The sequence below is a fragment of the Acytostelium subglobosum genome (genome assembly GCF_000787575.1).
Source record: "Acytostelium subglobosum LB1 DNA, scaffold: scaffold5, whole genome shotgun sequence".
Taxonomy (NCBI): domain Eukaryota; phylum Evosea; class Eumycetozoa; order Acytosteliales; family Acytosteliaceae; genus Acytostelium; species Acytostelium subglobosum.
Genome location: NW_012236527.1, coordinates 935870 through 952876, shown reverse-complemented (window position 1 = coordinate 952876; position 17007 = coordinate 935870). Strand labels below are relative to the sequence as shown.

The 17007-nt window shown below is 43.7% G+C and overlaps 8 protein-coding genes across 8 annotated transcripts; 2 read left to right on the top strand and 6 right to left on the bottom strand.

Annotated features, from left to right (window-relative positions):
- Nucleotides 1-4: 4 nt before the first annotated feature.
- SAMD00019534_031500 (hypothetical protein) lies at nucleotides 5-1054 on the bottom strand (the record flags this gene model as incomplete). The annotated part of the gene is made up of 2 exons (XM_012901283.1): nucleotides 5-781; nucleotides 872-1054. 2 exons carry the CDS (start codon nucleotides 1052-1054, stop codon nucleotides 5-7), a joined length of 960 nt encoding a protein of 319 aa, XP_012756737.1.
- Nucleotides 1055-1283: 229 nt separating this feature from the next.
- SAMD00019534_031490 (hypothetical protein) lies at nucleotides 1284-2774 on the bottom strand (the record flags this gene model as incomplete). Its single annotated transcript, XM_012901282.1, has 3 exons — nucleotides 1284-1508; nucleotides 2204-2534; nucleotides 2602-2774. Coding segments are annotated over 3 exons (729 nt in total), but the record flags the coding sequence as incomplete, so codon positions are not given.
- A 671-nt stretch (nucleotides 2775-3445) lies between these two features.
- Nucleotides 3446-5193, top strand: SAMD00019534_031480 (hypothetical protein; the record flags this gene model as incomplete). The annotated part of the gene is made up of 3 exons (XM_012901281.1): nucleotides 3446-4106; nucleotides 4171-4982; nucleotides 5056-5193. The coding sequence occupies 3 exons, from the start codon at nucleotides 3446-3448 to the stop codon at nucleotides 5191-5193; spliced, it is 1611 nt and encodes a 536-aa protein (XP_012756735.1).
- A 133-nt stretch (nucleotides 5194-5326) lies between these two features.
- On the bottom strand, nucleotides 5327-7541 carry SAMD00019534_031470 (hypothetical protein; the record flags this gene model as incomplete). Its single annotated transcript, XM_012901280.1, has 3 exons — nucleotides 5327-5566; nucleotides 5641-6196; nucleotides 6268-7541. The coding sequence occupies 3 exons, from the start codon at nucleotides 7539-7541 to the stop codon at nucleotides 5327-5329; spliced, it is 2070 nt and encodes a 689-aa protein (XP_012756734.1).
- Nucleotides 7542-8141: 600 nt separating this feature from the next.
- Nucleotides 8142-8990, top strand: SAMD00019534_031460 (hypothetical protein; the record flags this gene model as incomplete). The annotated part of the gene is made up of 3 exons (XM_012901279.1): nucleotides 8142-8149; nucleotides 8436-8721; nucleotides 8850-8990. 3 exons carry the CDS (start codon nucleotides 8142-8144, stop codon nucleotides 8988-8990), a joined length of 435 nt encoding a protein of 144 aa, XP_012756733.1.
- A 156-nt stretch (nucleotides 8991-9146) lies between these two features.
- On the bottom strand, nucleotides 9147-11226 carry SAMD00019534_031450 (hypothetical protein; the record flags this gene model as incomplete). The annotated part of the gene is made up of 6 exons (XM_012901278.1): nucleotides 9147-9351; nucleotides 9421-9977; nucleotides 10044-10505; nucleotides 10587-10742; nucleotides 10939-11029; nucleotides 11096-11226. Coding segments are annotated over 6 exons (1602 nt in total), but the record flags the coding sequence as incomplete, so codon positions are not given.
- A 583-nt stretch (nucleotides 11227-11809) lies between these two features.
- SAMD00019534_031440 (hypothetical protein) lies at nucleotides 11810-15898 on the bottom strand (the record flags this gene model as incomplete). Its single annotated transcript, XM_012901277.1, has 2 exons — nucleotides 11810-14317; nucleotides 14396-15898. 2 exons carry the CDS (start codon nucleotides 15896-15898, stop codon nucleotides 11810-11812), a joined length of 4011 nt encoding a protein of 1336 aa, XP_012756731.1.
- Nucleotides 15899-16460: 562 nt separating this feature from the next.
- SAMD00019534_031430 (hypothetical protein) lies at nucleotides 16461-16991 on the bottom strand (the record flags this gene model as incomplete). The annotated part of the gene is made up of 1 exon (XM_012901276.1): nucleotides 16461-16991. A coding segment is annotated over one exon (531 nt), but the record flags the coding sequence as incomplete, so codon positions are not given.
- Nucleotides 16992-17007: the final 16 nt, after the last annotated feature.

The following is a 17007-nucleotide window of genomic DNA, read 5'->3' as shown; positions in this document are numbered from 1 at the left end:
GCGCTCACCTGATGTACCTGAGCGTCCTGAGCGTCTTGTAGACGGCAGTACCAACGAATCTGAGCGAAATGAAGCTGATGAAGCCGGCAAAGAGGAGGTCGATGCTGACATATTTGCGAATGGTCGCCTCTAGGTTATCCTTGGACGATGAAGACGCACTCTTCTTTGGTCTTCTTTGTGGAGCAGCTGCCTGCTGTATTTGTTGTCCACCACGAGCTCCGCCACGGGGTGCTCCACCACGTCCACGAGGGGCGCCTCCACGAGGGGCTCCGCCACGGCCACCACGAGAGCCTCCGCGACCTCTACCACCACGGCCTCCACGTCCACCACGGCCTCGGGATACAATAGTACCATCGCGGTCTGATGGAGCACCATCACGCTCTACGGGGGGTGCTCCTGGAGCTCCTCCACGGGAGCCTCCGCGAGCACCTCTTCTTGCCATCGCAGCCTTGCGCATAAGTTGTATTTGTTGTGGTGTTGGTCGTTTCTTCTGAGATGATGCTGATGCTGCTGCTGCTGCTGCTGGGTTGTTGGGATCGGCCTTATTATCTTGTGTTGATGGTGATTGTACTTTGGCGGCGTTGTCCTCCTCTGGCTGCACATTGAACACCTTTCTATATCTCTCTCTAAGTTGTTCATCTATCTGTTGTGATAGGATATAGGTAGATGTAGTTTCGTATTTATCCACATCTACATCATCAACCTCCTTTATCGCGCTAGTCATCACTGAGAATATCTCCTTTCCATCACTTGTTGTAGTCTCTCCAATTGCTTCATAGCACTATTGTTGTTGTTGTGATCAATAAGTAAGTGAATGAATGAATGAATGAATGAATGAATGAATGAATGATGTACGACTACTATTACATACTCCTTTACATGTGATGGTCACTGTGATCATACCAAAGGAGTGCTCCTCTGTGAATGTACAGCTGTCGACGATGAGCGAATCAAAGAACTTGTAGGCAGTGTTATCTGACAACTCAGATGACTGTACAATGGCACTTGCCTTGAACAGTTGATTGCTACACACTTTGCAGCAATATATTGACATTGTTGTCGATGTGTTAGTATATATCTATACGATTGATTGATTGATTGGTTGATTGATTGAATGAGTAGCAAGTCACTGTCGAAAACCGAGTGATGAAAGTGTGTGACATCAGAGTGAGTTCAAACTTTATGAAAACAGTGAATCAATGACATTGAATGAATGATGGACAGGACATTGTGATGGATGGAGAGATGTGATTGAGTTTATTTATGAGGTTGGTTATTGCTCAGTACAGATATGAATGTTGTTGATAATGTGTCCATTCATGTTGCTGTTGCCGACGTCTGTTGATTGATAGAGTATAGGGATAGAGAGAAGAGAGAATGGAATAAGAGAAGGAGAGGAGGGAGGAGTGGAGATGGAGATGGAGATGGAGAGGAAGAAGAAGAGGCCTGTTGCTTGTGTATGTTATTGCTATTGCTACTGCTACTGCTACTACCACTACTGTGTGTATTGTTGTTGACGTTGTTGAATGTTGGAGAACATATTGACTTTAGGTATCAAACTCCAATGTAAAGTCATACTCGATGGTTGGGATGACGACAGAGATGAACTTGAGGAACAGGAAGAGATATTGGTCAACTCTTGGCTCCTTGCCATTCTCTGACTGCTTAGTGATCAGCTTCTTCATTACCGATGCATGTCTGCATGGATGAATGTAGGCAAAGCTGATGCCAAGATGTGGATGTGAATCGATTGTCACTGTCTTGTGAGCATGGTCCTCAGAGATATCTTCGAATATTTCCTCGGGCTGGTGTATGTGTTAGGATGCTGTTCGCTTCCAATCAACTAAGGACATGACATACCTTCAATGGTTTCCTGTTCTCGTCGTATCCAAACAGCCAGACCCTGGGCGTCTGATAGTATTTATCGTAGGTGATGCTTATATCATAGGTACGAGTACGTAATATGTTGTCGTCATCAGTTGACGTTGTGTTTTCTATAGATACATTGTTGCTTGTGTTGCTGCTGTTGGTTGTTGTAGATGTACTCGATGATTGTGATGTGTTGTTTGTTTTGGATAGAGTTGACTATATTCATTTGTTTGATTAGTTGTTATGATCACTCACTCACTCCACTCAATCAATCAATCAACCAACTACTTACAGGATCATCCTCGATCAGATTGTCGTCTTGGAAATCTTCCATATCTGGGATATCTCCATCCTCATCCTCGTCTTCATCGTCATCCTGCTGCTGCTGCTGTTGTTGTGGCTTTGGAGCTGCTGGTTGTATCTTTAGTGCAGACATATCCTTCTGGAGGACCTCCTGCTCGATGGCCTCAGAGACTGGCCCTGAGTGTGGAGCGACCCACTCCTCATTGTCACCTGCGCCCTCAATCGTAAATATATCAGACTTTGAAGCCTTTGATTCATTCTCCAGTGATCTAACACGTGAGTAGCAAGGCACATTCCTCGTCAAAAGGAACTGCTTGTCCTTTGGGAGGTATGCTACGTTTCTTGAAGGATCACCAGACTCCCTATAAAGTATATTGGTCATGTTAGTGATTGATTGATTGAGTGAGTGAATGATAGTCGAGTACATACCAGGTCCATGTTGGACACTTGTGAGCTAGGAGGTCACCAGCTTGAACAAACTCCTCTGGAGTGAGAACACCTTCGTCCAAGAACTTTGAGGTTGCGAGTGTTGGTGTAACCTTCTCAACAGTCTTCACATAAGCTTTGTGAATACTTTGTTGCAAAGATGTAAGCATTGACATATTATCTTGTTGTTGTTCTTTTACTGTTGCTGTTGTTGATGTTGTTGATGTTGTTGAAAGTGTAAAGTAGATGATATTACTATGTGGTGTTATTACTTGTATATATAATTTATAAATATTGAGACGTCTATGTACAGATAGATAGAGATAAATAGTTATTAATAATATAGAAAGTGTTGAGTTAGTGTTTAGTGTGTGAGAGTATGTGTGTGAATGAAAGAATGAATGAACTTGTTGAGTCAAATTGATTTTATTATTATTATTATTATTCAAAGTGATGGTGTTGTGTGTTTGGTTGAAAGGGTGGAGATGGCATGGATGAATGAAGGTAGGGGGTTGACCAGACCAATTCATCAGTTCATGAATGGTCCGACTCTTTCATCGCAAGGAATCAATTCGTTGATGATGTCGAAGAACCCTGGTTGATCCGGATCATGTCTGTTCATTGTCCATCTTTGTGTGTCCTAGGACAACAACAATTATTATTATTACTCTACTCGTCTTGTCAAGACTACGACCTTCTTTGAACTTCACATGATTGTTCACACTCATTCACTCATTCATTCGACCAATCAATCATTCATTCATTCATTCATTCGTTCATTCAACCAACTAATCAATCAATCAATCAAACTGAGAGAATGCCTACAATTATATTATTAGATGTGTCAATGTCGATGGCCAAGTCGATACATTGTAATGCATCACCTGATGTGTCGACGACAACAGAGACTGGCTCAGCAGCAGCATCAACATCATCAGATAGTGAGATGATCACATTCAAGGATTTGATGAGATCGTCTGTATTGGGCTTCATACAATTGATTGAGAAGAATGGACCATTCATACTGGACTCGATTGCATTGATAGCATACTCATCGACAGTGGCCTCTGTCGTGCCATTCACTCGCGACCTTCAACTACTCAAACAGGCCGTCATCGACATCAGTCTGCGCGACACGACCAATCTCACAGGTGCCCTCGAGCACGCAATATCAATAACATTGCAACGATATGGTAGCGATCATCTTGTCGAGGTGTTGGTGTTCACCGATGCCTGTACATCACTCAACAACACACCAAGTCTGGCGCGTCTACACTTCCCCTTCCTACATCATCTTCACTTCATCTCGATATGCACCAATCACTCACATGAGCATCCATCGATGCCGACCTTGACAGCAGCGTCCTCAACCGTCTCATCCACATCGTCATCCACCAATGGCACACTCAACAACATCAAATGCACAATGTACATCATCAAACAATCACCATCGACCAACATCCGCACGTCCCTGCTAGACACCCTCAACTCAATCGTTACACGTCATTGTAAGTCAGTCGTCCGCTTTCCTCACTCAATCAATCAATCACTTGACTAACATCACTCAATCAGACTCATTCTACAAGGGCCTACTTACGTTTGGACACTTGACATCACCAATTACACTCTATCCTTCGGTGTTTACATTGTTTGAGTTTGTTAGAGACCGCCTGGAAGGTTTGGCTTCGTTCCCAAGCGTGCTCACATTGCTTGGATTCATACCCAATCGACAGGCATCGGATCTGCCCACATTGTCGCGTCACGTGGTCGTCCCATTGGTATCGGATACACTCCCTCCTCTATGCTCCGTACTTCACTACTGTATGCGTGCCCTCAAGACGACGGCAATTGTCACGCTCAATGCTGACCCTGTGCCATGGTATGGCATGCTGGTGTCTGCAATCGAGAATGATACGCCCGTGCTCGTATTGTCTATATTCATGCCCAACAGTCCCTTGGCCACGATGACAGCCTCTGGTGCCCTGCTGCAGATCGACCTGTCCACGATGGACGTAGTGTCCATTGGCAACATGGCCCAGGATGCGCCACAGACGCCACCAAATCCAACACCCTCATACAACACCACGCCCAGCAACAAGGATCCGTCCAACAGCATGGTAATGTCGTTCGTCAAGCCCGAGGCACTGCAGTCGGACTTTACCAAAGTGCAGCGATTATGTCGCGCCACACCACTCAAAATGGAGAGTCTCATCGTGGAGTGCGAGCGAGTACGCCAAGTAGCACTGATATATCAACAGCCACAACTACTTCCACAGTTGGCCGTGGCCATCAAAGATGAGCTTCAACGGGCGGATAATCTGAACAACTATAACCTACCCATAATCAAAGAGCTCCTGATACGACTGGACAGCGCGTCCATAATTGTAAGTCATCCAGATTATTTGTTCATCCATGGCCATTCACTAACGAGCTCCAATCAACCAATCAATCAAACAGGATGAGATCAAGTTTGTGTACAGGGATCAGCCATCACCTCCCCTAGTACAACAACAACCGCAACAGCAACAACAACCTCAACAGCATTCAAAGAAGAAGCAAGCAACTATGAGTGTAAATAGCCTTCTGAATGATTGATTGCCAATAAATATCCTCTCGATCGATCGTGTGCACTATGTATTCGTTTGAGTGTAACCTCCCAAGTTAACTAGGTTGGTTGATTGGTTGGCTGGTTGTAAGTGTATGTATAATGTTCCAAAGCCTCGAACATTTAAGTTGTCTTCTCGGCGCTCTTTAGTTGATTCTGTTGTTGTAGTTGTTGTTGTAGTTGTTGTTGTTTTCCAAATGCGATATATTCTTTAAGCTTCAGCTTCTTCCTGTCAAAGTCATAACCATAGATGACGACCAGTATCGTGTGTACAATGTAAGCTGCCATCAGCAGCGCCAGTCTAAGCTCGAGATAGCCCGCGCCACGCCTTCCTAATCTAAGTATCTGAGTAATGTCCTTGTACTGTGTCGTATGAATGAATGGAGGAATGAGGTTAGTTCGTATCCAACAGTCTGGACCAGTCATTCCAAACATACAATGAAGTTGGCACAGAATACGCCAGAGATGAATCCAGTCAACAGGTTGATATTGAAGCGATGGAGGTGGATGGTCGTCAGGGAGACGAACGAAAGACAGAGCAGTTCAAAGACATAGACTGTGTCGATGAGGGCGATGAATGACAGCGCAAAGAGGTGGAAGAACAGGACTCGATATCCTCTGAACGATGCCAAATCCAGGTCATTCTTGTTGCCGCTGAAGTGTTCGCTTGATATCTGATGTCGATGGTGATTATTAACACCGCTGTGTACATTATTGCCAGTGATTGGCTCGTGTGACTCTGTCCTGTGCTCTGGCGTGCTGTTGCCGCTGTTTCCACCTGTGACAGCGCTCTGATCGTTGGTGTTATTGCTATGTCTCTTGTAAATCGTTGATGATGGAGATTGTAACGTCTCCTTGTCGTCAGAGTCAGCCACACCACCACCATACTCTGTGAATCGCTTCTTTGATATATTGTCCAACCTTGGTCTGTGGCTAGGCAGTCGCTCTGCCTGTAACACTACAGATCTATATGCTTGGAATGAGTTGAAATATCTGATTGATTGGATTGTGATTGAGTTAGTATGAGTGCACTGGCCAACTGATTGACACGCCACGACACATACATGAAGGCAATCATAATGTAAATTAAGGACAGTAACTCAAAGTAACCGATGGATACTGGGCCAATGGCAAGATACTGAAGGTGGCCAGAGAAGATGGTCTCGAACAGACTGGCGATCAGTCCAAGTGTGAAGCGCTTGAGTGGATTCTGCATGTCGGTGGACTTGGTCGATGATGGGGGCAGGGCCGCATCAGTGTTGGTCGATTGCAGGAACTCCATAAGGATCTTTGACGTGTCGGCCAATGATTCGGGGTCCAGATTCGACGGCTGGTCGGTTATAGAATGAATGTCTGGATTGTGGCCGTAGAATATGTCCAGGTCGGTGAGCAGGATGGTTGGGACGCCGGCCCATGCAAACGGACCGTCATCACTGAGGAATGGGATGGACAGGAGATGGTAGCGGTGCGCTTGGTATAGCAAGGACAGTCCAAGATGAGCATTGCCCACCGAGATGCCATCGGGGCGTACACGGTAGGCTGAAGCCAGTGTATGATCGACCAGCCAGCGTGGTGAGAAGTGGGTCTTGTGCTGGTGCTCGTAGGGGTAGGTCTGCAAGATTGGACCTGGTGCCAGCCGATGTCCGATCGCATCAATGTCGACAAAGTACGCATACTGTTGTGGGTTCTTGCTGATGCGCAGGTGGTCGACGAATGACTTGGAGCCCAGCGCGCCCGGCTCCTCCTGGTCGAAAAAGAGGAACATATATGGCGCCTGCTCCTCGAGGGGCAGCGCCTGCTGCGTCTGGAAGAATATGCCAATCGTCTCGATGAGCAGGCCGGTGGCGGCCAAGTTATCGTGTGCGCCAGACGTGCGGTTGATGCCCCAGTGCAGTGTGTCATAGTGTGCGCCAATCACACGGATGGGACGGGCGGCGGGCAGGGCCGTAGTGTTTGTCCACACTACAATGTTAATGCCTGTCCAGGTCGTGGTTGTAATGTTCTTGCCGACTGCGTATCGCTCCACCCATTCGAATCGATTCCAAATGATATTGTCCTCGGGCAGACCAAACTCCATGAGTCTAGTCTTTATATATTCGCGTGCCAGACTCCTGCTCTCCTCATAAACGAATCTCGAGTTGCCAATCTCTATCAATCTCTCTGTATGTTCTATGACCTTGTGCGCATCGACCAATGTCTGTATATTCGTTTGTTGTTGTTGTTGTTGTTGTTCTTGAAGTTTAAGTCGATGTGGTGGCAATGTGACGATCAAAGTATATCTTGACAATGCAAACACCAGCAGCATTGCCAGTAGTACATGTATGAACTTGATATCCATTCGTTATATATATGTTATATTATATGATGTGACGTGATGTGATGTGATCGATTCAATCAATCAATCAATCAATGAAAGGTCAAGTCAGGTCAGGTCAACTCTTGTTGTTGTCGTCTTTGCTGTTATAATTGTTTGTTTGTTCGTTTGTTTATTACTGCTACTACTATGACCTAATATTGATGATACATGTGAGGAGGATGATGTTTATACAAGTAATAAAGAAAGATTGAAATGAAAGAGATAAATGATATCATTCACCCCCTCGCTCTCACTAACCCACCGAATTGGTGGAGTTCGGTCCACCACAAACCCACACACTCTTCAAGTTCATCTCAAGTCAGATCATTTATCTCGTCATTTACAATCATTCTCAATGATATAATACATGTTATATTGTATTTGATATAGTTATTATTAATATGTCATCTCAATCAAAGAGTTAAAGAGATAGTTGTTTGTAGTTGAAAAGAGTGGAAGGTTGAAATAAATGCCCGGGCATTGATTATTTAGTGTGTTTTGATGATTAATCCAAATTTAATTGTAAAAAAATAAAGATTTTGAAGAGTGTGAGAGTGGGAGGAAGGCGAGAATTGAGCAAGTATGAGTGCGTGAGTTCTTCGTTAGACTTAGTCACTTCTACATCCGCATCTTAGACGACGACATCACAATGGGGTATGCATCTAACTATCATCCAGCTACAATACACCATCGACATCCAGCAATCCTTCATCATCATCAATCCATCGATCAATCACATCTCAATCATCCAGAAGACTACATTGGTCGCGATGTTGAGTTGTCAACGATGAATGATGAATGATCGAAGGATACCTGTCTTGATCTAACATAGAGTATTAACAAATGAAACATCTAATCCACATCATAACAACATAGTAAACCACAGGGATTGAGAACAGCTAGAAAGCTCAGAAACCATCGTCGTGTCCAGAGATGGCACGATAAGACATACAAGAAGGCTCATTTTGGCACTGCCTTGAAGGCTAACCCATTCGGAGGTGCCTCCCATGCTTCTGGTATCGTTGTTCAGCGTCTGGGTATTGAGTCCAAGCAGCCTAACTCTGCTATTCGTAAGTGTGTCAGAGTCCAGTTGAAGAAGAACGGTAAGAAGGTTACCGCCTTCGTCCCCAACGACGGTTGTCTCAACTACATCCAAGAAAACGTATGTATTGCCAACATCTAGATGTTAATGCTTCACCTTCGCGACCATCATAGCAATGGAATGTGAAGCATGCACAAAGACAACAACAAGGGTTCTAACTCAATCACTACTCTTCAACATATAATTAGGACAAGGTTTTGGTTGCTGGTTTCGGTCGTTCCGGTCACGCCGTCGGAGATATTCCAGGTGTCAGATTCAAGATTGTCAAGGTCTCATCTGTTGCTCTACTTGCTATCTACCGTGGAAAGAAGGACAAGCCAAACGTTTAAATAATAGCTATAGCGTCCCAAGCTTTGTTCTCCTCAATAAACCACCTATAATGACACTGTCACCTCGCTCCTTGATTGACTGATTGACTGATTGATTGATTGATCTTTTATTGTATTGACAACAACACATCATTGAATGAACGATGATCATCATGGCTTGAGCTTGCCTCCTGACATCTTCCTGTTGGACAACGAGCCACTCTTCTTGAGTGACTTCATCTCGGTGGCCATTTGGAATCCTCCACGCTTCGAATGAGGGATCAATGAAGATGGAAGTGACTCTGGCAACTCAATACCATCAATCTTTGTGTTGACCAAATGCATTGCCAGACAGAACTCATCAACATCCAATTTACCATCCCTATTACAAAGTTATAAGTTAGTATGATTGATCTGAGATGATATGATATGATATGATTGATTGACATACCTATCAATATCAGCTAGTCGCCAGATCTTTGCCAAGATATCATTGGCAAGACCTGATTGTTGGAGGGGTGGCTTGGCTGCTACACCATTGACCTTGCCTTCGACTGGACTGAGTGAGTAGAATATGGGCAAGTAGGATTGAAGGTTGATGTTCTCCCAGATGGTCCATCTCAATGCTTCCTCCATCTCATCTATTGCGAATGGATTCAACTCATATTGAGTCGGCTTGTGTCCGCCATCCACTGGGAAGCGTTCAAGTAGTGCTGGGAAGTCTACGGCCAGCACCTCGTCCAAGATGTTGAGCATCTTGGGATTGACCTTGGGGAACTTTGTAAAGTCATGGACTTTAAGGATTCCTCTATACTTCTCGGGGTCAGGGAAGTCACCAAACGGTATGTTATGAATGCGAGCAATCTTCTGGAACTCCTTGTCCAGTCCCTTGATGAGCTCAGATTGCTTCGAGTCCTTTCCAAAGACACTTGGCATCTCATTCTTCAAATGACCCATAATAAGTGAATGAACCTTGGCTGCTCTTGCTCTCTTGACCAAGTCATTGACCTAGGTGAGTGTTGTCGTTGAGTTAGCGATTGATTGATCATGTCCGGCCGAGGTCTATGAACATACCTTGCGAATGGCAGCATTCTTGGGGAGTGCCAATAGCTCCTTGATAAGGTCTACCATCTCTGAGTGAAGCAGCTTCTCGGTGTCTGGATTCTGGAGTGGCGAGCCATTCCAGAATGATCCAAGGTAGACTCTCATCACCTCGGGAGTCTTGATGACCTTGCCTAACGACCACATCAACGCACCATAGACACGTAGTAGTTGTTGGCTGCTGACCTTGTCTGCCTTGTTCAACACGATCTTTATCTTGTCATCATGACCCTTGAGCTGCTCAATGGCTGACTTGAACTCATCACTGATATCCAACTTATGAGCGTCAAACAACAACAAGATCATATCTGCACGATCTGCGAACCATGATACAATGCTTGGGAAGTCATATGCACGACCTATTCTTTGCTTCTCTCCACTCAATACACCAGGTGTATCAATGAAGCTTATCTTCTCTAGCAATGGGGCATTGCACTAGTGTAGTTCGATCGTTCATTCATTCAATTAGTAATCACAATCATTCAATCATTCAATCAATCTGGTTCAACAACATACCAATGAACATTGGAACTTGCCCATGAAGCCTGTGCCGAATCTCTCCAATCCTTTGAATGGTTTGTCTTCTTGGACACAGGCGGTGTTACCTGGTACGACTCTATCATCAGCTCCATACATAACAGCATTGAATCGATCAGTCTTTGATGTGATGGATGGTTAGGATCATTACTAATTCTTCCAGATACTCTTCACCAACATGTTCTACATACCGTTGGCTCAGGACCTATGTTACTTCCAGGAAAGTCTCTCTCAATGAGATATTGAATGAATGTTGTCTATTTACATTATAACAACAAATATTAGTATCTATCTATGATCGAATTGTTGAAAGAATGAAATAATGACAAACCTTTCCAGTTGAGTACTGACCCAATAACAGCACCATTGGCTTTGCTTCTATATCACTGTCGGTCAATGTTGGCGAGTGGAACTCACCGAACCTAGTTGATTGATTATTAGTATTGTTATTTATTCTTGATCTTATACCATTCAACTACCAGTCATACTTTGTTAGAACTTCCAGTGGACGTATCTTTGAGCTGTATAGGTTCTTCAAGACATCGATCGATGATGTGAATATCTTCTCCGACTCTCTATTATCTTGTACATTCAATTTCCTCATTATTATTAAAATATATTATTAAATAATTTCAACTACAATTTTGTTTGTGTTGATATAATGACAAAGATTAATAGATTGATGAAGGAACACGATAGTTGGCAATGACATATATGATTAGATGAATATTGAGACATTAACGTCCAAACTACATCGTCGGATAATGACAATCATAATCTGAGAGTGGTAAGACAACACTAAATAATCAAGACTACAACCACCACCAATCAAACACACTCAAATAATAATGAGGTGATATTTCAACTATTTATCATTATTATTTTTATCAATACAATAATAATATAAGTTGATGGAAAAATAAATCCTTTAATTATTGATTGAAGTTTTATGAATGATATATTTAAAAAAGTAATTAGGGTATAAAACCGTTGAAAACTGTTTCCAGTAACATCAAGCGCATGTGGTCCAATGGTAGAATGTTTCCCTGCCACGGAAGCGATCCGAGTTCGATTCTCGGCATGCGCAGTTCTTTTGGTTTATTTTTTTTTTGAGTTTCAAAGTTGAAGAAAACTCAACTTCAGCGATGTTCTCCTCCCCGTTGGCCCCAATTTGATATTAATACATATTTAAGATAAGTTTATTACTTCATTGGATTATTTGCTGCAAGGAGAGACCTCTTCAACTCATCAATTTGTCTCTGAAGTTGTTCAATCTTGTCCTGATGCATAATGGTATCATTGTTGTTGTTTGAATCGGATCCAACTACAAACGAATCTGTTTCGTCTGATGTATCCATTGATGATGAATCAGTACTCTCATTCACTGACATATCATGTTGATCTCCAGTACTATCAGAGTTGTCATCTTCATCATCGCAATACCCCATCATTGAGGTGATCCTCGCACTAGGATATTCAATCGGTTTCTCCGTCTCCAAATGGGCAGGATCGATTGCGTAGAACACAACACCATTGTCCACCCATACTTGATTACCTCGGCCATGTGTGCGAGGTGCCTCTGAATCAAATGCAAACAGGTTGGCATTGTTGACTGATGATTTGCAACTATATCGATGGATTGGTTTGTTGCAATTGGTGGTCTGCACTGGTGACACATGACCGACTACACCAATCAATGTCCAATCAGGTTCATGTTTGTTCAGTGACAAATAGTATCTGCTCGATCCATCACCAGTATGATCGGTTGAGAACTGGTACAATGGGACTCCAACTCCACTATCCAATCCCCAAACGTTCCAACGAGGTTGAATGTTCATACATGGGTACGACGTGTTGGTGTCGGTCGTGTAACGGTATTGGTACTCATCGCCAGATGTTGATTGATGTTGATGGATCTGTAGTGTTGATGTATTACTCAAGAACACTTTATCTCCGCCATTGAGCAACGTCGGTGTTCCACGAATATACATCTCTGCCTGCACTTGCGTCATGATCTGATTATAAGTCAACTGAGTTGATCCACTCTCTTTGAGGATGCGAGTGACCATTGGTGTAAGTCCAATCGATTGTTGAGTTGATGGCGTGAGTATGTTGTATGGGGATGTGGCAAACAGTCCTGAGGTCTGGGTCAGGATGCCTGGTGACCACGTTGACACTATGTCCGATGAGTATGAGCAATCCAACAACAATGTGAGGTTGACGCCAGCGGCCAGTGAGGAGAAACAGAACTTGAAGTCATCGATGGTCAAATTGGTGTAGTCGGCTGCAGTGAAGTCTTTGTTCATGGTGACCAATCCAAATGGGTAGGTGTCGCTCGAGAAGCCACGACCGAGGAACACAAAGTAGAGTGTGTCACCAGCCTGTGCGCCCGCCACCAACCAGTTGATAATCTCATTCTTGATGCACAGCCATGATGGTCCGTTGACATATGTTCCATCGTTGGAGACCTCTGTCAAACCCTCAGTGAGCATACGGATGTTCTGTGGCAAGACATATCCACCTTGGACCAGCGCGCGAGCATGTTCTTGGATTTGAAACTCGATGCCTTGACTGGGTTGTTCAACTGTGTTGTAGTATGACAAACCCACCAAGAGAGCCTTGGTGACACGACCAGCTGGGTGAAGAAGTGTCCCATTGTATGCTGGCTCAGCTCTGAAGATGTTGCCAAATGCTTTGTTGCTTGGGATGATTGCCATTGGTGATTCGTGTTGATACATGTTGGTCAACCCAGGCACGGCGAAGGTTGGTGCCTCAAAGGGCATCATTCCATACTGAGAGCTGCCAACCAATGATGTCGGTGTCTTTGGCTCCCATGATCCAACACACACCTGGATACTCTTGCCATTGAATGATTCGAATGCTGATCCAGGACATGCTCCACGAGTGCCAATCACAGAGTAAGTGGACTCTGGTCCAACACAGATAAACTGACATGCACCAATCATTGTCAAAGCCATCATCTGGTATCGCTTGGATTGAGGTGTTGTTGGTGTTCCCATCGATTGTTGAACAGAGATCAAGACAAACTGACCAACTGGGAGTGCTTGGATGAAGTTGTACAACACCTGCCATTGTGCAACCGATCCAGATGTGTTGAAATAGTATGGACTGGCGGCTCCGCTGACGGGATCGACCGTGACTAAGTTGATTCCGTTCGTTGTGGTGGGCAGGGCCGATTGATTGTTGACCATGATGCGACTCTGTTGTCCAGATGTGACACAGAAGGTCAGACCAGTGTTTGTGTAGAGTGACTTCAACGGGAATCGAAAGTCACATGATGTGTATGAACTGGTTGGCGCAATACACTCACTCATCACTCTCGTATCACCTGTGAGGTTGAGACCAACCGTTGAGACGATACAATATGATTGATTGGAGGTGAAAGATGTCATCATCTTGGAACCAAGGTAGTTGGTGATGGTGTCTCGGGCAGTGCCAAGGTAGGTACCCGCAGACCCAAGTGTGGACAAGGCTACGATGGTACCTTGTGGCAGGGCAGTGATATCAGTGGTGAACTTGCCACTTGGTCGAGGTTGGGAAGCGGCATCAGTGGTGTCATAGTTGTTTGAAGATATCACTGTTCCGTTGATTGGATTGATGGCCACAACATTCAAACCAGGTCCAAAAGTACCAGAGATAGGTAGTCCATTGGTGAAGATGTATGAAGGGTCTGGTGCAACTGATGGTGTCTGATTGATTGATTGAGAGGTTATGTTAGAGATTGATCGAATGAATGAATGATTGGTTGATCGAATGTGGATACATACAGCATTGGATGCAGCCTTGATGTGGACGTATGGCTTGACAGGTTTGAATTGTCTCTTGAAGTTTGATAAGAGTGAGACTGGTCCTGTGAATGAGAGGATCTCGGGTACTGAGCCTGATGGTGCTCCCTTCCGCCCAATCAATGCAGATGACGATGATGAGGTCATTGGGTTGACCGTCACTTTGCTGCCACATGTGGTCATTGCGAATGCAAGGTTGTCTGAGATGGCAAAGTCTTGACTTAGGACTCCTGTGCAGATGACAACCAGTGTACCAACTGAGATGGACATGATGTCAGCGATCATTTGAAGCGTGCTATTGACCGATGTACTTCTGACATCATAGTTACGAGCAAAGTACAATTTGCCATCGACCTCACTGATTGCACACATCAGCAGACCTGCATTGCTTTGGAATGTGACGGGCACACCTCCAACTGTGATGATGAAGTTCTGAATACCAATGGGAGCATATATGGGATTGGATGTTGCAACGTAGATGTTGATGTCATCATCACTCACTGTCTTATTCTGAGTGATCAACTCATTGTTGATCAAGTTGTAATGGATTGAGGCAGTGCATGGTGATGAATGATTGAATGCCATCTCAGTATAGATCGATGGAGTGCCCTTCTTCAAAAACATGAACCAACAATCGTTTGAGTCATTTTGTTTGAAGTTCAGGATGCACTTACTGCCCAATCTTTGAAGACTCTGAATGGCATCAGAGTTGAGACTTGTCTTGGATAGGTTCAATCCACGAGCAACGATCATCACTACTGTACCCTTGGCAATGGAATCAATGTACTGGGCGAGGGCTTTGGAGACATTGGCATCATAGTTCATCGTTGGGAAGTTTGTTATTTGTTGTTGTTTGTATTGTAGACAGAGAGTACTGTTGAGAGTGACAACATTGATTCCATCGCCCAAAGGTTTGAAGGAGTTTGGTAAGATGGGAATGTTGCCCAACATGATATCCAAGTTGCCAATAGGATTGCTTGTTGTAGCATTGTAACTGAATCCAAGGACACGGGTACAATCATAGAAGTTCTGGTAGGTACCGGTCACTGTCACATTACCAGTTGATCCATCACCAAATGACTCTTGGGCTGATCCTGGTGCTTGTCCTTTGTACCCAATCATACAATAGTTGGTGGCTCCAGAGGTACCGGCAGGGTAGATCTGTGAGCATCCAAGAGTTCCAAAGGCTTGGCAAAGGGCGGGGGAGGGGGTTGTAGACATTGCACCAATGTTGATAACAAGGACCATTGTACCAATCTTGATAAATCCACAACTTCTATTACTGGCGGCAACAAGTTGAATAAATTCGGCTTCATTTGAGTATGGGAAGTTGAAGAAACGGAACTTATCTGGCAGGATTCCCGGACTGTCCTTGATCCATATGTTGAAACCAGGTCCGAAGCCCTTTGGAATATAATTATTAATAAAGTTCATCCCATTCCTTTCAAACACTGATGCAGTGGGTGTACTAGACACCAACCTCATAATAGTTGGGAAACGAGGATACATAGACATGTTTGTTAAATATGTGATTAAATGAAGTAAATATATATAATATTAGTATTATTATTATTATACAAAAGAGTTTGATTGATTGAATGAATGAGAGAATGAGAGAGTTTAAATAATTAAATTGTGCAAAGTGAGTTTGATAACTTTAGCTAGAGTTGGGATTAAAATATTAGTTTGCAAACCCACCCTCACCCAAACCACCATCATCACCTCTTAGTCAACATTGATCACCAAGTCTCAAACTTGAATTTCAAAAGTTTTTGGCACCTGGGTTGATCGGCTGAATTTGGGTTGCAAATTCAGTTCTCGAGTTGTTGAAAAGTCAAATTCCAAAATCCAGTCCAAAAATCCAAGTTGGTTTTTTGGGGGAGATATTGTCCTCCTGATTCAAGTTCGTGACAAAGTTTTGAATTTTGAATTATGAAGTTTGAAAGTTCACTTTTGGATTGGTGGAATGGAATGAATTGATAATAAATTAATAAATAATATTTGAATAAATTCATATTGCCATGAATCCACATTTAACTATTTATTTATCATTTTTCTTTTTATCGCCAGGGTGGAGACAGTGCCGGTAAATATTCCTGGTGTACTCCAATGTTATTTGCTGGAACGCTTCAATGATGGCCAAATGGAAGTTGTCAATTTGCCGATGTCGYAGATTGTTCTTGACAAAGGCAAACACTAGCTCGATTGGGTTTAGCTCTGGCGAATACTTAGGCAAAAAGATTAGCTTGGCACCAACTGACTCCACTGTCTGATACAGCTCGTGGAGATATGCGCCACCATGAATTGGTGAATTGTCAATAATCAGGAATTTGTTTGCTGACAGTGCACCATTCTTGACCAGATCCTTTACAAAGAGGCCAAAGTCATGGGCGTCATTCGTCGACGTTCGCTGTGAAATCCACATCTTGCCATCATAGTTGATTGCACACATGAAGTTGCAAGACTCCTCAATTGGGTTCTTGGTCTTGATTATAGCTGTCTTGTTGATTGGACCCACCACAAGTGTCTTGCGTAGATCTAATGATTGAATAATGTGAGTAATATTGTTAGTTTGTTGATTGTTTGACTTACAC